This window comes from Peromyscus maniculatus, chromosome 20, assembly GCF_049852395.1.
Source record: "Peromyscus maniculatus bairdii isolate BWxNUB_F1_BW_parent chromosome 20, HU_Pman_BW_mat_3.1, whole genome shotgun sequence".
NCBI classification, from domain to species: Eukaryota; Metazoa; Chordata; class Mammalia; order Rodentia; family Cricetidae; genus Peromyscus; species Peromyscus maniculatus.
In genome coordinates, this window is record NC_134871.1 from 49,164,925 (window position 1) to 49,186,265 (window position 21,341).

The 21,341-nt window shown below is 53.7% G+C and overlaps 1 protein-coding gene across 1 annotated transcript; it reads right to left on the reverse strand.

The window, feature by feature from the left end:
• Positions 1-1,571: 1,571 nt before the first annotated feature.
• Positions 1,572-9,518, reverse strand: Cbx6 (chromobox 6). The gene is made up of 5 exons (XM_006979164.4): positions 9,322-9,518; positions 9,096-9,139; positions 8,882-8,947; positions 8,693-8,759; positions 1,572-4,443 (listed from the first exon to the last, which is right to left on the reverse strand). The coding sequence occupies exons 1-5, from the start codon at positions 9,388-9,390 to the stop codon at positions 3,439-3,441; spliced, it is 1,251 nt and encodes a 416-aa protein (XP_006979226.1). The 5' UTR covers positions 9,391-9,518; the 3' UTR covers positions 1,572-3,438.
• Positions 9,519-21,341: the final 11,823 nt, after the last annotated feature.

Consider the following 21,341-nt stretch of genomic DNA (forward strand, 5'->3'; position numbering starts at 1 on the left):
AGGCTGGGAAGTGGGGTCCTTGGCCCCCACCTAAGCAGCTGCTCTTCTTGCTTCTGGAGGGGGGGGCTGTCAGAAGGGGTGCGGGACCCCACTCTCTGGGCTTTCTGAACCAAGAAGAGAAGCAGACAGAACAAAACTAAAACCCTTAAAATTTCTCTTATCTTTTACAAAGTGATTCCTTGAACCACAGAAGCCCCAGAGAGGCCACCTTGGCCTAGTGCACTGGAACCCGAGGGCAGAGCTGACCAGACTGGGTTCCATCATTGTTGAAGTGCAAAATAAAACAAAGGGGGAAAAGAGCCAACCAACCAAACCAGAAAAGCAAGGGGAAGGGGTGTGGCCTCTCAGGTCCCCAGGAAGGCTGGCCTAAGCCCAGATTCTCCACTGACCTCCTTTCTGCTAGGGCCCAGTCTCTAGCCTGGGCAACAGCCATCCCCAGAGTCCCCACCTTCCCTTCGAAGGCCAGGGCAGCCTGGGCGCTAAGCCCTCCAGCCCTCCAGTGAAGTAGCTTAGCCCCCTTTGAAAGAGACCATACCTCCGTCCCACCCCCTCCCACTGAGGCAGGGGCGCGGCGTGACCAGGGGAAGGAGGCTCATTTTGCACCCTTGGGGGCTGTGGGCAGCTGGAGGCCCCAGCGTGCTGTGTGTGGAGGTCTTGCTGCTCTGCATGGCCCTTTCACAGAGGGACGACTCACTCAACAGGAATGGGTCCCAACCTTCCATCTCAAAACCCAACAAGACCCTGGGGACTCACCTACTCCCGTTTCCTGGCAAGTGGGTGGGAAGGGTGCATTTACAGGGCATGACCGTCGGGGGTTGGGGGGGGGAGGTCATTTCACATACAAAAATAAAGCACACCGGACTGCAACTTCCGCTTGGTAATTAGGCAAACAAAAAGCAGCAAGGGTGGGGGAGGGGCCTGCAGTAGGCTGATGGTGCAAGGCTGCGTGGGGTCTGTGCAGAGGTCCAGGCCTCTCTCTCCAGGCTATCCAGGAGAGGGAAGATTCTGCTCACCGCCAATCCCCCCATGCCTTCCCCGCATCCACAGAGGGGGTCACCCCAGCAGCAGCTTTCTGAAGCCTGCATCCCTTTCCAAGCCAGGGGAACTCATGGGTGTCTGGGTCTTTAGGGTGACTGGAGTGACTGGGAACCAGACGACCTAGCAAGCTGGTGAGAAGTAAAAGCGCGTGGTAGAGAAGTCTTCCTTGGGAGAAAAAAGCACAGTGAATCCAGTCCCCAAGGCATCCCGCGACCAACACCTGCCCGTCCCGAGCTTCCTGCTAGTTCCCTGGGGACTGGCTGGAGTGGAAGTCTGTTCCTAGGTCACCAAAGGAGACTCGCCATGCCTGCTGCCGAGGAAGGAGGGCAGCCATGGCCATCTCTCGGGTGCCTTCGGCCCCGGGACCCAGCAGCTAGCTCAGGCCTCCACCTCGCCCTGACATTACCACCTCAGCTCTGCAATCGGTGCGTTCCTGTGTCCTCTTTAAATAGCTCTCTCCCTCCACCCCACACTCTCAGGAATCCCACAATGTTTTTTTTCTATTTTTTCTTTTCTTTGTTTTTTTTTTTAACTTTTTAAATTTTTTTTCTTTTTTTTTTTTTCATTTTTTGCAAAACTAACTCTCTCACGATCCTGTCATAAAATCACCTCTGAAAACACAACTTCTTTACAAAAAAAGGTCACAAATGACACAGACTCTCAGGAAAACACATTTCTATGGTCTCCGCAAACACCTGTAACTGGCACCCAGGTGGTGGTGGCCCACCCGGGGGAGGGGGAGGGGGAGATCGCCTCTGGGGACAGAGGTGAAATACCAGCCCTTATTTGGGGGAAAAGCCAATTGGCACTTGGACGGTATTGGGGTTAGCACAGGACAAGGCGGGACCTGGACTGTGGCCCCCCAAACCCTGTGAGGACCCCGGTTTCATACCCTGGGGGAAGGAGGGCTGGGGCTGTGCCGCAGACCCTGGCAGGGGGGTGAGAAGGAAGAACATCTTCTCCTAAGACCAGAATACTTGTCCTCAGGTCAGCTGGTTCCGCCTTTCACCATGCTCTGAGCAAGGTACCAGGGCCAGGTACACCAGGAGCCAGCCCAGGGTACACACAGGAACATACCACTCAACACCCAAGTGAATCCCAGGCCAAGGGTAGGCCAGCGGGGTCCCTAGTGCTGCCCGGGGACAGGCATCCTCCCTCTGCCCACTGGCCCGCCCACTCCTCTGGTGCCTGGCCTGAAACTGGGGCTTTGGTCTCTGCCGTTGGCGCGGATGCCCCGGTTCCCTAGCAGCAGAGGGCAACAGAAGCTGCCCAAGGCACCCAGAGTCTTCCAACAGGCTAGAAGGCCAGGAAGCTCAGCAGTTCCAAGCAAGCCAGGGTGGGTGGGAGAAATCAAAGACCCCCTGGGAGGTCTCCAGGCCTTCTTTCCTCCACCTACATCTGCAACCAGGGAGGCTGGAGCTGGACCCTCCCCCCAACACAGTCCCACCATGCTGGCCGCCGTGTGAAGGGCGTGAGGGCTGCATGTCCCCCAGGAACCTGGGATTGGAGGAGAGGCCTGTGGCTTCCATGGCAAACCACACAGACCCGACTGTACCAGGCCTGGCTAAGGCAAGGGAGGCCACGCCTTCAGCGACCCTGTTCTGAGGAACCAACCGGTAAGGGGTGTTGCAGGAAAAGCCCGAAACCCTGCACCCAGCACACACAAGGATCCACGCAAGAACAAGCCAAGGGCAAGCACACATGCACAGCCACGAGTTTCCACAGCAGGTTCCTGCAGCACCTTTGGTAGAAAACGGAGGAGGCTTCCAGATGCCCAGAGGCCGCGGCAGGGTGCCATGTCTGCAGCCCCTCCACCTTCAAAGGGGGTTCTGGATAGAGACAGGGTGTGTGGGACACAAGATCTGCGTGGGCCTGGTCCAGATACAGGCAAGCAGGGAAGGGGGCCTCTGGCCCAGCCGCTGCCACCCTCGAGTAGCGCGAGGGAGGGGCCCAATTCGGCCTCATCCTTCACTCAGTCCCAGGGGGCACTAAGAGACTGTGCCCACCCGAGGTGGGACTCCTAGGGGCCCTGCAGCCGCTGAGATAGCACCGAGGCCGGACACTGCACACACAGCAAGAAGCAAGCTAGGAGAGGCAGGGTGGGGTGTGGGTAGGACCTGAACCTCAAGTTCTTGGGCTTCCCCAGAAGCCACCTACTGGGCCCCACCTGCACAGTCAGGGACAGTGCCGGGGACACCAGGGAGCAATTCTTCCTTCCTGTGCCCTACCAGAACCCTAGCCATGTCCAGGACTACCCAGCCCCATCCCTGGGTCAACATCAAGCCATCTGAGGCAAGCAGAGCACAGGCAAACGGGTCTGAGGGCAGGGACGGGGTGGGAGCACAAAGATGACTCCAGGAAGGAGGCCCCCCCCAAAGCCTCCCTCCTCGGGGAAGCCCCTCACTTGCTTGGCCCGGTGCCACCACCCCCCGCTGCAGCACCTGCCACCCCAGCAGCCACCTTCTCGAAATCCTCAGGGCTGCAGAATTCCTTGATGGTCACGGTCAGGAGGTTGCTGGTGACATCTGTGACGACGACATTGGAGCACGGCGACATCTCGGGGCGCCAGTCCCCAGCCTCGGGCTCGGAGGAGGAGGCACCTGTGGGCTCCAGGGCTGTGTGGAGTGCCTGGCCCGCAGCAGCAGCAGCAGCGGCATCAGGAGGCGCCCGCTGGCCTGTGGCAGCCGCCTCGGGAGGGATGGACAGATCCAGCACCTCTGGCTCTCGCCAGTTGGAAGCAGATCGGCTCATGGTCTCGGGTAGCAGCTTGGGTGGTGCATCGTCTGGGTCAGAGGACTGCAGTGTGGGTGAGGGGCAGCCGGAAGAGCTGGAGCTGTGTGCGTCATAGGGGGCAGCTGCTGGGGTGGCCAGGAGCAGCCCAGGCCCGGAGGAGGCCACGTCGGCTTTGCCCGCGGTAGAGGGCGCCAGAGGGGCGGGCGGGGGCTTGTACAGCGCAAAGGTGCCAAACTTCATGTGGCGGATCTGGGTGCGCAGCATGCTTTCGCTGAACTTCTTGCTCTTCCCAATGACCCGGTTCCGCGATGGGACTTTGGGGCGGGCAAGCGCCCCTGCACCCTGCGCAGGGCTGCCTCCTCCCGGACCCTTGTCAATCACCTTCAGGTTCAGGATGATGCGGTTCCGCTTGGGCTCCCGGGGCTTCACCTTGCGGTTGATGATGCGCACCGTCTCAGAAAAGGGCGAGATGGGTGGGCGCAGGCCAGGGCTGCCCCCCTGTGGGTCTGGTCGTGGCAGGGGGCGGCGAGACATGCGGTGGCAGCGGCGGATGTCCTTCTTGAGCCGGTGTACCGCGGCGCTGGAGTGCAGCTTGGGCGAGGAGGCGCTGGCGCTCGGCTTGACCGAGAAATGCACATCACTGATGCGGAGGGCCTCGGCCTGGGCCCGGGCCTGCAGGGAAAGGGGCATGGGTGGGACCTCAAGACTCATAGCAACCCCTGGACACCTCTAAGCCAGACAGCCCTGAGCTCCGTCAGCATACATTCAGGAGACTACTCAGAACAATCAGTGACTTAGGACCCTTCAGACAAAAAAGAAAAGGACTGGGAGGTGGGAGGGGAGGACGCAGCTCAGATGGAAGAGTGCTTGCCTAGCATGCAGGGGCCCTAGGTTCCCCAGCACAAAACATAAACCTGTCGGCTGTCACGGTGGAGCAGTACTCCATAAATGGAGGCAGGTGGGTCAGAAGTTCAAGGTTATCTTCAGCTACACAGTATGTTTGAGGCCAGCCTAAGGTTGCTCAATACTCAAAAAAAAAAAAAAAAAAAAAAAAAAAGTAAGCCATAACTTGTCTACAACCAAAGCCAGGCAATGCTTAAGGCTTGGTCTTTTTCAATACCACTAAATGTGCATGTGTGCTCTGCTCCACTTGGCTACTTGCTGACTCGGCAACAACGACAGGGACCCTGTGAGAGAACCCTCCATGAAGGATCCCAGCCAAGCCTGGGACTCTTCCAAGGGCTAATTCTTGGGGACAGAGGTAGATCCTCCCTCCCCCTACCTCTCAGTCCCATCCCTGACTCCACAGATGACCATCACCTCTAGAGAGGCCCTTGCCCCAGCCCCCAGGCCTGCCTCTCTGCTCTCATCCTACTCATACCTGTGGATCCCAAAACCTATACCCAGAAGCCAGTACCAGAAGCCAGCCTAGGCCTTTGGTGAAGACAAGACACCCGAGCGGAGTTAAGTGTGAGCTCTGAAAAGCCCCAGGGTTCAACAGCAGTTCGGCGGCTACCTCATGGGGAGCCCACCCCAAAGGCTCTTGGAGCTCTGGGTCCACCCGGACCTACCCCTTGCCAGAAGACTTAGAATGGCCAGCAGACACGGACGTCTCCATGGCCAGCCCCCTCCACTGAGGATGAAGAACAGCCGATCAGGTCTACTCTGAATGGCACCCCCTCCCAGAGCTGCTGTTGTCTCTTGGGACACAGGCGGCCCAGCAGGAGACCAGACCCCACCAGACACATCTCCAGCAGTTCCTGAGGCCAGGGTGGGACACCGGCTGGGGACAGAGTGGCAGAATTGACAGCTGTGGCCGAAGATGGAGTAGGGTAGGACCAGAGTCCTGAGTTTAATACTCCGGCTCCAGCCGGGCAAAGCACCTGGTTAGGTTGTGACTGCCTTAATCTAGTTGGGAGACTTCAGGGGCAGAGGAGGGATTCATTCCCATGGTTAATCTGTCAGGGCCCCCAGGAGCAATCTGTGCTTGGGGGAGCTCTCCATTTCCAGTCCCCACACACTGGATGCTTAATCAATACGAAGACACAGCCTGTATACCCCCTGACAAGCCTAAACTGTCACCCGTCAGGGCTCTCCCGGCTTGTGGTGGACTAATGTCTTACCAGGAACCCCACACCCTCAGAGGCTCTGCACCCAGGCTGGGGCCTCCCTGTCAACACTCACTGACACTAGGTGGCAGCACCCATGTGGGAAGATATAGCTCCCGGAGCTCCTCTCTCCAGCCAGTTGAGTTCCACAAGGCCCCTTACATTTCTTCCCAGCCACATCCCCAGGGGGGTTAATGAATCTCCTCAGAAACAAGGGTACAGCACTCACTCACTGCGTCTTACCTCAACTCCCCGACCTGTTTTGTTTTTAATGTCTATGTACACAGATGCCCACATTAGCCAGAAAGGGTCGTCCGATCTCTCGGAGCTGGAGTTACAGGTGTTTGGGGGTCTGCCCCTCTGGTAGGGCAATGCACTCTGAGCTGCTGAGCCATCTCTCCAGCCCCCACACTGACTTGCTAGGTCCTACAGAAGTCCAGTGGTGACAGAGGCTCCACAGTAGGAGGATGTGTGTAAACAGTGGTCTAATCTCATCCTCTTTTTTCTGTGCTATCCAAATGGGTCGTGCCATAATGCTCTCCTTGACCATTAAAGCACCTGCTGACCACACATCTGGAGGCAGCCAGTACTTGGGACAAGCCACAGTTACCTGTTGGTGCCAGGCTTCTGAGAAATCAGCTTTCCCTAAGATACAATCCTGGGGCTGGAGAGATGGCTCAGAGGTTAAGGTCAATGGCTGCTCTTCCAGAGGACCCAGGTTCAGTTCCCAGAACCCACAAGGCAGCTCACTACTGCCTGCAACGCCAATTCTGAGGATCCTCTTCTGGCCTCCGTGGGCACCAGGCATGAACATGGCACACATACATGCAAACCCTCACATATTAAAAAGAAAAAGGTTTGTATTTTCCCCAGGATGTCTGACTAGTGGATTTCGGATGTCACCGCAGAGAACACAGTCAGCGCACTCTGACAAGTGGCCCCAGGGTTTGGGATGCACTACCAACAGCATCTAGACACTGCCGCTAGCTCTCTGTGATGGAGGGCAAATTATCGACCTGTTTTCTTTTCCCGGGTGTGAACCGGGGATATACCAGCAATCTCAAAACGGCTTCCATGTCGCTCGGTATAGCTCCTGGCAGACAATGTTAAGTGCCTTTTGCTGGGCTGCCTCCTAACCACAAAGCAACAGGTCCAGCCCTTCACAAATATTCCTCGAAGTCCTGCTGTTTCTTAAACCCTGGATTAAGATGATACCGTAGGCAGCTCTGCCCCCTGCACCCGCGACTCTCAGCCTCGTTTCCTGTAGGTGTGTTCAACGTCACTCTTAAAACTGTTTCCAGTGAGTTTGAGGCCAGCCTGGGCTACCATGTGAGCTCCAGGAAAGGCGCAAAGCTACACAGAGAAACCCTGTCTCGAAAACCAAAAAAAAAACCTGTTTCCATCTGTGAAATGGGGATAGTACTCCCAACTCCACTGGGATGTTGAGGATATTGAAGGAGATGATTCGGGCAGAGGACTCGGCGCTGTTGGGCCCAGGAGGGGGGGGGGGGCAACCCAGAAACTTACAACTTTTAAGAAAAAGGTATTTTGAGAATTGATACTCAAGATCATTACCGCCTTGGCCACCAGAGGGCGCTCCAGCTGCGCTGAGGAGCTGTCAACACAGCCCACCAGTCTTCCAGCTGCTCCGCCCACCCCTCCCCACCCGCAAGCATCAGGGTTAAGGTTGCTGCGTGAATGCCTGAAGATGCACCGCGATTGGGGGCGGGGAGTGGGGTGCAAAACTATAGGATTTTAGAAACCAACATTTTTTTTTTCCACTTTTGCTTTTGGTCCAAGGCTAACCCTTACGCCCAATCCGTTGGCGGGGAGTGCTGGCCTTGTCAGCGGGACTGGTCCACCCCGCCCCCACTGAGCATGGCGTACTTTGGACAAACTGGAGATTACGAGGTTTCGCATCTTGCAGTCTCTTCTCCAAGGAGCCCTTCCTGTTCTTCTGGTGCCAAATTTGTTGGGAAGAAATTCTGAGGCATCCCTAGTCCTTTAGGGAAACTACGGTGGCCTCAAGAGGCCACCTGCAGCCTAGCCTTAAGTGGACAACACGGGTCATCTTGCTTTCCTCATCCCAGGCTCTGTTCTTCCCTCATCAAAACAAAACAAAACAAAACACCCCTAACTCTCCAAGATGGCTTCCTCTGAAGTTCTCTGCTCCCTCGCCAATGCAAACAGGCTAGGTTTCACCATGCCCCACCCCATCTTCACTGGACCTCCAGAAATACCAGGATGGGGGGGTAGACGGGCTCAGGACCCGAAAGCTGGTAGTCCAGGGTGGATTTGGATGATCAGACTCAAATTGAAGTAATGTACGGTCATATTCAAATTCCCCCCTTTTCTGTGGGAAAGGCACAGAATCCTCTCTAAGAGAGGTGGGCTGCTCCAGGTCAGGAGGGTGGGCGGCTTGCCACTCACTAGCTCCAAGGCTCTAACACACACAGTACAGGCCAGTGTGTTTAAGGCTGGGGGTGATGAAAAGCAGGATTCTAGCTTCCTGGTCACCTCCTCCCGTGAGTATGCCCCGACCTGCCTCACCCACTCGCTTCCTGGAGCCCATCCCCACCCCCAGTCCCCGGTTTCACCCCTGATTACCCCACTCCCAGGCCCCTCTGGCTGAGCTGGCTGCGGCCTGCTGCCAGGGAATTGTCAGGGACTCACAACCACCCCCTGCCCAGCTGGGGCCCCTCTGGAAAAGCCTGCCCTCCTAGGCAGTGGCGGATCTGTCCCTCCCATGCAGGGCCTGTGCTGCGCCCTGGCTGGGGGCCCAAGAGGGGGCTGCTGGGGCTGGGCCAGGTTACCTTTAGGAGGAAAGTTTTGGGTTTGGGTCCTCTCTTCTTGGGCCCATACAGCTCACGTTCCCTTTCCCTGCAGCCAAGAAACGCCAAAAATTAAAGAGTCCCTTTCCCGGGCCCCACTCCCCGGCCCAGCCCGCTTTTCCCGCTTCCCTGCACGGCGCCCCACCGCGCCGGCCAGCCTCCCCAACTCACTTCTGCTCGAAGGCTGCGATGAGCCTCGAATCCAGAATGTTCTCCTCCGGCTCCCAAGTGCTGTACCTGCCGAGTCACGCGTGCAGAAAAGCAAAATGAAAACCCAAGGGGCAGAGGCACACCTCGAGGACGCAAGCACGCACCCCCCACCCAAGGCCCAAGTGCCTTCTTGCCGCCTCCCCGGTCCCCACGCCACCGACCCCACGATACTCACTTGATCGCCCACCCCTTCCATTTCACCAGGTACTCGATGCGTCCCTGAAAAACAGAAAGGGGAAAAAAAAAATAGGGGGTGGGGGTGGGGAGGATGCAGGGACGCGAGGAGGCGGCGGCGCGGGGGTGGCCGAGGGAGCCGGGCTAGCGGGACCGCTGCGCCCCGAGGGCCCGCGGGCTCCGACACGGCCGCGGGGAGCGCAGGGCCGTCCCGGCCGAGAGCTCACCTTGCGGATCCGGCGTTTGATGATGGATTCGGCCGCGAAGACCCGCTCGCCCACTGCAGACAGCTCCATCTTGCTCAGAGGCACCCACAGCCCATAATACTCCCTGCTCCCGCGGCCGGTGCTGCACCGCTCGCGCACGCGCCCCAGCGCTCAGGCCCCCGGCGGGCGGGCGCTCGGCGGGGCGCGTGCTCGCGTTCCAGCTGCGGGCCGTCACGTGACGCTCGGGGCCTGAGCTCCGTTGCCAGGACCTCCCCCTCCCCCGGGGCGGTTGCTAGGGAAAAAGAGCGCTCGCGGGGCGGGGGCGCGCGCTGGCTCTTAAAGGGGCCTGTCCTCTCCGCCGCAGTCCTGGCAGGAGACCGATGGATGCGTGGCTGGTGCCAAGCCGGGTGAGGTGCAGTGCAATTTTACATTGTCCTGCTTCATCCTGAAGGGCCAGGATCCCTGCCACCTCCTACCCTCCTTTTAACTCCTCATGCTAGAATTGCCAGGCCCTGGACAGAGAGGTGCGATGAGTCCCCGAGTCTGCAGGCGCTCTGCATCCTCCTTGCAGACGCTTGCAAACAGTTAAATATGATACAGCAGAAATGCATTCGCTGCAGCTTTACCAGGCCTTGTGGGGATTTCTTTAATACATCACCCCATCCATTATTTATGTATTCGTGGGAGTGTGGTTTTGTAACCGGTTCAGATGAGTTAAAACAAAAACGCCACCGCAGGAAAGGGGGGTGGAGGCAGAGGTGACCCAGGTCTTGCTGCGACCGCGGTCTTGAGCAGCACCTGCAAGCTGACCTCGAGGGCGGTGTGTTAAGAGGAAGAGGACTCGGAAGAGAACCTCCCGGCATGCCCGATTGAGTCCAAAGCGGGCTTTCTTTGGGTCACTCTGCAGAACCCGCCCCCGTGGTCAAATCTGTTTTCGGATTTCCAGGCCGCAGGCCACACTACTATTCTACAGCCCACAGACGCGAGGTTGACTCCGCCATTGAACTTGGGGAGGCGCAAGCGAGATCTGGAGCTGCCCCTCAAGGATGAAGCCCGCCTCGCAAAACCTGCCTCTCGAAACCGTCCATTCCGTTTGTTTTGAAATTATTTAATCTTATTTTCCATTAGGCCAATGGTCTCGTTCTTTGCAAAACAAAAATATTAAACACTTACAGATACAGAAGTCAACAGTCCATAACCTGCATAAAACCATTAGGATCTTCTAGCCTTGTTCTTCCCCTAAACCCAGGCCTGCATGAAAATGCACACACACATCACCCACGCATAGAGTACAGGTATATACATTCTATATATTTAAATGTTTAAGCAAATAGGGTTGTATGATTTACACTGTTCTGGAGTTACTTGCCTCCCTTGACGATAGTGATTGAACATTAACACAGATTTTGCCCCATTCACTCGCTGTCTGAGGCTGGCCTGGGTAGGGGATGGGTATTTGTAAGGGTCAGGATTATCTTTTAATTCCAGGATTGGTTTATTAGGAAGGGTGTGTATATGTCTCTGCTGCAGTGCCATTTCTTGAAGGAGCAAATCCACCATATCAAAATCTCAGTTTTTCGTTCCTGCACCACTATAGATATATAGAGAGAAATTAGATTGACTGCAATCCTTCTGCCCCCTCAAGATGTTTGTGCCACTGAGAAAGCGCTGGCATGCTGGCGAGCCTGAAGCGGCCTTCACCTGACTAGAGAGCTGACCTAGGGCGGCGTGAATAAACAGGTAGCTTGAATGTGTGGGTGTCGGTGAGATTGTGCAGGCTGAGGAGGCCACAGGATGAAGAACGTGGACCATCAATCCACATATTGGGTCATTCAGCAGCCTTTTTTTTTTTTTTTTTTTAAAGATTTATTTATTTATTTTGTATACAGCATATATGACTGCTGGCCAGAAGAGGGCACCAGATCTCATTACAGATGGTTGTGAGCCATCATGTGGTTGCTGGGAATTGAACTCAGGACCTCTGGAAAAGAAGTCAGTGCTCTTAACCTCTGAGCCATCTCTCCAGCCCCATTCAGCAGCCTTTGTGACACCCCACACACACCCTGTGCACCCCGTGAAAACTGCAGGAAACAGCCCGGTCCAGTGAGAAGGTGTCCACCACACAGGGCAAACAGTTCCACAACAGAGGTGGATGAGCCTCACGTTGATGCTCTAACAAATAGCCCCAAATTTATCAGCCTAAAAGGACACAGTCTGGAGGGCAGAAGTCCCCAGTCAGTGTCTCAGAACTGAAGTCAAGGCTGAGGGAACTTGGCCTCAGCCGGCTTCTGGAAGATGCTGTCACTCCTCAGCACACGGCTCTGTTACTCAACTCTTTAATCCTGTTACCACCACTGACTGCCCTTCTGCTTCTTAAAATGGACCCCGTGGTTGTGATGGTCCGAAGTAATCTCCCGGGGGCAGCGATCTTAACCCAACCACAGCACCATCTCTTCTCACACGGTCCCCGTCCGCTCTCTGCATCTCAGTTTCCTCTGTTTCACTCTTTTCTTCTTTGCATTTGTGTATGTGAGTGTGTGTGTGTGTGTGTGTGTGTGTGTGTGTGTGTGTGTGTGTGTACAAGCATATGAGTGCACATTCATATGGAAACCAGAGGTGGACATCAGGAGTCTTTCTCAGTCATTCTCTACCTTATTTTTGAGACAGGGTCTCTCAACTGAACCTGAAGCTTGCTGATTGGTTGACTGACCTGAAAACCCCAGAGATCCTCAGTGTCTCTACCCCCATTTCACCCCCACTCCCACCCCTGCCCCCTCTAACCTCAGTGGTTCTCAACCTGTCTAACACTGCGACCTAATGCCGAGTCTCATGTTGTGATGACCTCCAACCATAAAGTTATTTTGTTGCTACTTCATAACTGTACTTTTGCTATTGTTATGAATTGTAATGTAAATATCTGATATATGACCCCAAAGGGGTTGTGACCCTCCAGTTGAGAGCCATTGCCTGGAGCACAAAGCACATAAGTGTAGCTGCAAGATGTCAGAATGTACTCCCTTCCTTGCTCGGTTTGTTGGCTGGCTCAGCTGAAGGATTTCTTTCATCACTGGTCACCACTGGTCATCACTGGTCATCCCAGGGTCATCATTGGTCATTACTGGTCATCGCTGGTCATTCAAGGGTCATCATTGGTCATCCCAGTGTCATCACTGGCCATCACTGAGTCATCTTTGGTCATCGCTGGCCATCACTGGCCATCACTGGCCATCACTGGTCACCACTGGGTCATCTTTGGTCATTGCTGGCCATCACTGGTCATCGCTGGTCATCATGCCATCACTGGCCATTGCTGGTTATCACTGGTCATCCCAGGGCCATCACTGGTCATCCCAGGATCATCACTGGTTATCCCAGGATCATCATTGGTCATCGCTGGTCATCCCAGGGTCATCCCTGTGGTTACAGTGAGAGAGGCCAAAGCTGATCAGTGGTCCTCTTGTCTCCTGATGAGCTCTTGTTATTCCCTGCACTAGCTCAGGGTCCCTCACACCTGCAGAAGAGCTGAAGGACCAACTGAGGAAGTCACAAACACTTCTGTGGATGCCTCCCACAGTCAACACAAGGCAGGAGCTCAAGGTTCCTAGTGCACACATCCCGTGCCACCCTTCGCCCTCAAGCGTGGGGAGAGCTTGTAGAACGGACTAGGATTGTACTCCTACAATTGGGTTCTCTGGGACAAGAAGAGTGATTTTGCAGATGTGTTTAAGGTTCCTAATTAATTAACCCTAAACTGCTCCAAGTGGGGTCAGCCTGACAGGCTTTCCTAAACGGAAAGATCTGGCCCACAAAGCTGCCATCCAGTTGGCCTTGAAGAAGCAAACTGCCACACTTCAGAGAGAGATGGTGCAAGGAATGGGGCATGTCATTGAGGGGAGGCTTTGAGGTTTCAAAAGCTGGCACCAGACCTAGTCTCTCTCTGCCTCCTTCTTGTGGATAAGATGTGAGCTCTCAACTATTGCGCCTGCCTGCCTGCCTGCTGTGGTGATCATGGAGTCAGCCTCTGAAACTGCAAGCAAGCCCCCAATTAAACGCTTTCTTTAATAAGTTGCCTTGGTCATGGTGTCAAGGCCTAAGACTCTTCACAGCAATAGAACAGTGACAAAGATAGGGACTCGGGGTTATTATAATAACAAAATAATATGTAAATAATAATAACAAAGTAGTGGGCGGTGGTGGCGCATGCCTTTAATCCCAGCACTCGGGAGGCAGAGGCAGGCGGATCTTTGTGAATTTGAAACCAGCCTGGTCTACAGAGAGAGATCCAGGAAAAGCGCAAAGCTCCACAGAGAAACCCTGTCTCGAAAAACAAAAAAAAAACAAAAGTAGGTCCCAATTTGAGACATAGCTCATGTTAAAACTGGTGAGGTCTCTGGGAGCAGGGGCTCCTTTTACAATGCAGTATTTGGGGGACCCTTCCTTTGTGACCTCCAGCTGCTGATGCGGCATTCTTACCCTTTGGCCCGTGTGAGTGCTTTGACCTCTGCTAGACAAGTGAGGGAACAGATGTGTAGAGACCCCTATGCGGGGAGGTGGGAGGGGCGTCGGGAGCAGGGAAGGAGCGGCAGATGCCCTCAGACCCGCTGACTTTGAGCAAGGTCAGAGTCAGGAAAGCAAGACCATCTGGGGGCCTGCAGGTGATTCAGCAGGTAAGCTGTGGCCAACTCAGCACTGAAGTGCTCGCCGCCAAGCCTAACAACCTGGGTTTGATCCCCGGACTCACATGGTGGAAGGAGAGAACCGACTTCCACGGACTGTCCTCTGACCTCCACATGAGAGGCATGGCACACGTGCACACAGAAAAATAATCAAGTAAATGTTTTAAAATTTCAGAAAGAGGAGCCTGGCGATGGTGGTGGTGGTGGTGGTGGTGGTGGTGGTGGTGGTGGTGGTGGTGGTGGTGGTGGCACACACCTTTAATCCCAGCACTCGGGAGGCAGAGCCAGGCAGATCTCTGTGAGTTCAAGGCCAGCCTGGGCTACAGGCACCAAAACTACACAGAGAAACCATGTCTGGAAAAACCAAAAAAAAAAAAAAAAAAAAAACCAAAAAAAGATGGAGGCTGGAAAGATGGCTCAGTGGTTAAGAGCACTGACTGCTCTTACAGAGGTCCTGAGTTCAATTCCCAGCAACCACATGGTGGCTCACAACCATGTATAGTAGGATCTGATGCCCTCTTCTGGCATGCATACATGTAATATAAGTAAAATATAGTAAATAAATATTTTTAAAATATTTTTAAAAAATTAAGGAAGAGAGCCGGGCGGTGGTGGCGCACGCCTCTAATCCCAGCACTCGGGAGGCAGAGCCAGGCAGATCTCTGTGAGCTCGAGGCCAGCCTGGGCTACCAAGTGAGTTCCAGGAGAGGCGCAAAGCTACACAGAGAAACCCTGTCTGGAAAAACCAAAAAAAATTAAGGAAGAGGTCAGGCAGTGGTGGCACACATCTTTAATCCCAGCACTCAGGAAGCAAGGGCAGGTGGATTTCTGAGTTTGAGACCAGGCTGGTCTACAGAGTGAGTTTCAGGACAGCCAGGGCTATACAGAGAAACCCTCTCTCTCAAAAAAAAAAAAAAAAAAAAAAAAAAGAAGGAAAGAAAGAAAGAAAGAAAGAAAGAAAGAAAGAAAGAAAGAAAGAAAGAAAGAAAGAAAGAAAGAAAGAAAGAAAGAAAAAGACCTATAGCTCCCCAGGACCTGTGGAAGATTTGTTCCATGGCCAAGTTAATCACTGAGTGAGACATCCCCCCCTTATGACAGAAAGCAGAGCCTTGTACTTGGGAACTGCAGACCGTGGGTCTTCATCCTACATTCAAAATGAGGTCCGGAGGGCTGCGATATGGACCCCAGTGGGCCAAGTCAGCCCAGCAGGGTACTATGCCGTCATCACCCTCACTGAAAACTGGAAGATGCCACGATTCTGATTTACATGTTAGCTACACAGTGCTGTGCATCACCCAGTACCTGTCCAAGCAGTGAGCAGCCCTTGCTTGGTCCTCCAAGGAGTCTGGTACATGCATTATCCATCAGTGTTCCCACCCATTGATCATTGGCTCAAGACTGTGGGGTGCAGCAGAGGAATGCTAACTCCCAGGCTCTTCCTGCTTCTGTCTTTGTGAGCTTTATTATTCTGGGTGAGGCCTTGAGAGGCAACAGGGGTGTGAAACACAGCATAGGGGTCAGGGGGTTAAAATGATCCAGGGGATCTGGGCAGAGCATTCATGTTCCTGTGCAGCAGTGAGACATCCTGTGCATCTATTAAAATATTATTTTATTTTATGTATACACAGGTGTTTTGCCTGCATGTATGTCTGTGTACCACACGCATGCCTGTTGTATGCAGAGACCAGAAGAGGGTATTAGATCCTTTGGAATTGGAGTTACAGATGGTTGTGAGCTGCCATTTGGTGTTAGGAATTGGACCTGGGCCCTCTGGAAGAGCAGCCAATGCTCTCAACCAGTGGGCCATCTCTCCAGCATCCCAGCTGGTACATCTTTATGGGTTCTGCAGATTCCAAACTGGTACTCACCCCAGGCCCTTGGCATGTGCTGTTCCCTCTATTGGCTGATGAGACACCATGCACATTTCCTTCAGATGCATGCATGACTTGATTCTTTCTTTGAGATTATAATAAAATTACATTATGTCCTCTTTCTCACTCCACCTTCCATGTGCAACTCCTTGTTTTCTTTCAAATTCTTGCCTCTTTTTCTTAATAGTGTGTGTGTGTGTGTGTGTGTGCGTGCGCGCGTATGTGTGTGTGTTCCCAAATACATAAATACAACCTGCTCAGTCTGTAAATGTTACTTGTATGTATGTTTTCAGGACCGACCATTTGACAATGGATAACCCGTTAGCTTGCTCTTCCCTGGGGGAAACTCTCTCTCCCACTCAGCATTCCTTTGTGGCCTGTAGTTCTTTGTCTAGGGTTAAGGCCACCACTACACCACCACATCATCATGTCTATTGGTGTCATCCTTGTTCAGCTCACATTTGGGCCGCCATGTTGGTGAGACTTCATGGGTGTAGCATCTGCTATTTCTAGGAGGTACAATCTCACAGGCTTCCTTCGTTCTTTTCGTCTTTGTTCAAGTGTTACTTCTTTTGTCTTTTTCCTTTATTTAAAATGCCATCGTTACTGTTCTGTGTGTGTCTGTGTGGACAGGTGCATGCCATGGCGTCCCTGTGGAGGTCAGAGGTCAACTTTTGAGAGCCTGCTCTCTTTCCACCTTGCTGAAGCAGCACCTCTTTCATTTCTGTTTCTATGTGTCCTCCGAAGTAGCTGGCTCTCCAGCTCCCAGAAGACCTCCTATCCCTGCCTCCCATCCCACTATATAAGTACTGGGGTTACAGCTTCATGCCCCCCCCGAACAGCTTCTTATGTGGGTTCCAAGGAAACATGGCAAAGCTTCCACCTTCTGAGCTACTCTCAAAGTTCTGCTTTCTCTCTTTCATGGAGTCTTACTACGCTGCTCTGGCTGGTCTCAAACTACTGGGCCCAGGCAACGTTCCTGCTTCAGTATTCCTGCGTCAGCTGCCGGAGTGCCAGAACCACAGGCCAAACGCCCCTTCTGCGAGGGAGCTAGCTCACTTCTGCTCCCTGGCATTCTCTGTCCCCTCACCTTAGCACACTCCCTTCCTATCCCTTCACACTGTGTCCCGCATTTAAGGTCTGACTCCTTCCCCAGGCCCCAAGCTCCCGGGGGCAGGGACTTTGCCTGCCCCCCCCCATCACTGTTACCAGCACAGGACTTTGAACACAGCACGTGGTCAGTTCGTATTTGTTGGAGGTGTGGATGGGTCACCTAGGAGATTTCTAGGAGCTGGTCAAGCCCCTCTGCAAACCCCCCCGACACACACACCCCACAAACCCCCAACCCCCCACCCCCTGTCTCTGCACTGAGCTCTGGAAGTACAAACTGGAAAGAGGCCCCAAAGCTGTGGGAGACTAAGGTGCACCCAACTGTGCATCCTGGAGCTGGCAACTTCTCAGAGCCTCAGTTTCCCTCCTCTGTAACATGGAGAGTCTCTCCTGTCTCATAGAATTATTGAGGACGCAGCATTTGGTTTCTAGGCATCTGGAATTCAGTCAGGCTCATGGCGGGTCTGTGATGCTGGAAGTGTGTGTGTCTAAGTGTTAGGCCCATCCATGTTTCAACACACAGACACACACACACACACACACACACACACACACACACACACACACACACACTGTATTGACAAGGTCTCAATTTGTCAATTTCCCCGCATGTCCATGTTCTCCCCCTAGCTGGTGGTGCCATCTTGGGAGGCAGTGGAACCCTTAGGATGTAGAACCTCACTTTTGGAAATAGTCACTAGGGGCAGGTCTTTGAAAGTTATAACCTGGGGGCTGGAGGGATGGCTCTGTGCTTGCTCTTCCAGAGGACCAAAATTCAGTTCTTAGTGCCCACATGGCAGCTTACAACTGTCTGTAACGTCAGTGCCAAGGGATCCAGTGTCCTCTCCTGGTCTCTGTGGACACCAGACATACGTGTGGTACACAGATATACATACAGGCAAAAACTCATACACACATAAATAAATGAGCAAACAAATAAAACAAACAAACAAACAAACAAATAAATAAATAAAAGTGACAGGCTGGCATCTGGTTCTGGCTCAGCTCTCTGTTTCCTGGTTCCCTGTGATGTGAACAGCACACACTCCCTTAACCATAATCTAAACTGTACAGCTTTGCCTTCCTCATCATGATGGAGTAAAACCGTCTGAAACTGGGACCCAAAACAAGTTGTTTCTGTCAAGAATCTTGGCCTGCAAAAGCAACTAACACCTGCACACACATGTTTTTCTTACACTGAAAATCAGTGCATTGGATCCACACTAGAGACCTACGAACCATATCGTAGCTAACCCTTTTCATAGCCCATGTGTTTCAAAGATTCTTCTACGTGCTCCCTGATTTGCATGTAGTATTTACTAAGTCAGTCCCCAAAACAATCCCCGGAAAGAGTAGAGCTACTTCCTGTGACTATGGAGGGCGCTGGCTTCTGCTCCAACCTGAGGATGGACAGCGCTCACATTCTACATCCGTCTGTTCTCACCCTCGCTCCTCTGTCCCCTCCTCGCTTGACAAGCCCTGCCCTTGGATGTAACTCCACCAAGGACACTACATACAGGAGCCCAGGTGACCAACGTGAGTCACAAAGAGTCTGAAACACGTTGAATCTTCCACTTGATTTTTGCCATGATAGCGTGTACTGCTAAAGAAAGGTTGACTATTTTTAGAAAGCCAGCACTGGGATTGTTTGGCAAAAGGCCTGAATTTGGTCGCAATTGGGCAAGGGACATGGGAGACACCAATTTAGACAGAGGGGTCTTTTGGAAGCGTAGTTCTACATCCTTCCTCAGTTTAAAAGTCTTCATGTTAAAGAAGCCAAAATATCGTCTGCGGGGAACCCTCCTCGTAACTCGTCAGTGTCTCTAGAAAACGCCAGAACTTTCCCTAGCCTGCCTCCCCATTCCCTAGGGCATCGAGTGGTCCCTGCATTTGCTGTTCAAACTCCTAAAGCTCATATTGTCAGGTCTATGCAGCCGCCCCCTTCCCTCCTTTGGATAAGATCCTCAAGGCCGCCCTGACCACCAGTGTGGAACACCTCCCAGGACTCAGTTCTGGGGTCACCCTCGGCAGGAAGCCATATCTGGCCCTTGAAGATGAAGCTGGCCAGTCTCCCCCGCCACCTCTTTGGTTACTTACAGGGTACCGGGAGTTCCGTCCGGTTGCTCGTCACCTCCTATAAATCATGAGCTCCCTGGATACAGGAACCCCGGAGCCCCAGTTTCCCAGACAATGCTTGACACTGGGTCCCCAGGCAGCTAATATTTTCTGGGCTGCAACATGTGTCTTTTGCGATTCCAAGTGCTGAGGACATGGTTGACACAGATCATCTCAGCCCTTGAGTAGCTTAGATTCTGGTGGAGTGGCGGAAAGAGACTGGGTACACAAGGCAAGGGCAGGACACACGGGCCGGTCATGTGCTGTGTGGTGATGGGTCTGTGTGGCGAGAGGGACAAGGGGTGTGCTTGTGACCTTCATCCTGAGTGGTTAAGGGGACTTTGGAGAAGCCACATCTGAGCTGAGACTATGTGAGGGAAAGGATGTAGCTGCTGAGACCTGGGCAAGAGGATGTCAGGCAGAGAAGATTGAGTGCAAAGGACCTGAGGCAAGCCCAAGGGAGTCGTGGGGCCCGAGCTGAGCAGACGGAAGGTAGAAGTCAGAGAGTGAGGCAGGGCCTGTCCCAGAGCCTTTCAGGCCCTGGAGGAGAGCTTGTTCCTTGTGAGACTGCAGTGAGGAGGCTCTGGGAGAGACCCAGGACAAGAGGGGGCTGGCCCAGGGAGCTCCGTACCAAGGCTAGGGCCTGAGCTGTGGGTGAGGTTCCAAGTGGCCAGAAATGGTTGCTTATCACATCTACGGCAGCATGGCCTCCTTGGTGTGTATTCTGGGAGACAGTGAGGCAGTATAAATAGCTCCTGCAGAAAGCACAGGCTGGGGCAGCGAGCTGTGCTCATAAATGTGTGCATATGCATGCGTGTGAGTGTGGATGTGTGTGTGTGAGTGTGTGCAGGTGTGCATGTGCACGTATGTGTGAGTGTGAATGTGTGTGTGAGCGTGCATGTGTGTGTGAGTGTATGCATGTGAATGTACGTGTGTGAGTGCATGTGTGCACATGTGTGTGAGTGTGCATGCATGTGTGAGTGTGTGCATGTGTGTGAGCGTGCATGTGTGTATAGTGAATTTCTCTCTGCCTGCCAGTTAAGCAATGGTGGAAACTTCTGTACCCCACACCACCAACACAGTTTAAAGAATGCTTTCTCTTTTCCATGCAGTCTGGCTCAAGGAAAGCAGAGGCCCCCACCGAAGCGGGGTGCAGACAGGAGCTCAAAGCCACCACTGGAAGAGCCGACACCAGGGTCACTATAGAGAAAATCCAGGAACGCTTCCGGTTCCAGTGGGCCCCTTCCCCTCACCAGCCACCCCTCCCTCTGGAGAATGTGGGCCAGGTGCGAAGCAACTTGCTGTGGCCTGTTCTTTCATCCTCTAACTCTGTGAACTTGTCCTGTCCACGCTCTCCATCTTGCTGGCAAATTTCCTCTGCAGCTACTTCCTGTGTTTGGGGGACGCTGATCCTCCAAATTATTTTTCATTTCAGATTAAGGCCAGGCAGTACTTGGACCATGGAGGCTGCTGGAGGCTGCTAGGGGGCAGCCAGAGGTTGCTGGGGGCTGGGGGGCTGCTGGGGGCTGGGGTAGCTGGTGCACCTTGGGCTCCATCTACAACTCCACTGAGCATCCCATACCCAGCCCCTGGTTCGGGGCCCAGCACGGATTGCAGAGGGTGCTGCCACCACCATGGTGCTCGCTACCAGCTCTGGCCAGCATCCCGGTGGTCCGGCTCCCTGGTGGGACTGTGACACCTGACTGGAGGAGTATAATCTGCTACTGTGGGTCATGTAGACTTTGTTTTTCCTTTTTCATTCTCTGGGGTCTCTAGGACCCCTTTGGGTGAGTGATAACATCTAGGCTTATCAGGCGGGGAGGTTCAGTTCTTACCAAGACAACAGCTTTGGGGAAGTTTGTCTGCTGGTCTTTCTGTTTGGTTGTTTGTGATATATAAGCCAAGCTGGTCTCACTCTATGTTCATCTAAGGAGAGCCTTGAACTTCTGATCCTCCTGCCCCCAGCTTCTGAGTGCTGAGATTATAGCCATGTGCCACCACACCTTGTGTCGTCAGAGCTAGGATGGAACCTAGGGCGTCATCCATGCTCAGCAAGCATTCTCCTCGCTGAGCTACCTCGGGGGACCTTTTGTTTGGTTTTAAGCTACATTTATTTCTTTGTGTGCATTTGCATGGAGGTCAGAGGACAGCTTGAGGGACTCCGTTCTCCTTCTACCGTGTGGGTCCTGGGAATTGAACTCAGGTCTTCAGGCTGGGAGGCAAGCACCTTTACCTGCTGAGCTATCTCACTATCTCACAAGCCAAGGGA

Excerpts from the sequence above, each read along its gene's own strand:
- Cbx6 (XM_006979164.4), bottom strand. The coding sequence starts at position 9,390 with ATGGAGCTGTCTGCAGTGGGCGAGCGGGTCTTCGCGGCCGAATCCATC. Across the intron at positions 8,948-9,095 it reads TGGAAGGGGTGGGCGATCAA|GTACAGCACTTGGGAGCCGG; the intron begins GTGAGTATCGTG and ends GTGACTCGGCAG. Across the intron at positions 4,444-8,692 it reads CCAAAACTTTCCTCCTAAAG|GCCCGGGCCCAGGCCGAGGC; the intron begins GTAACCTGGCCC and ends CTTTCCCTGCAG.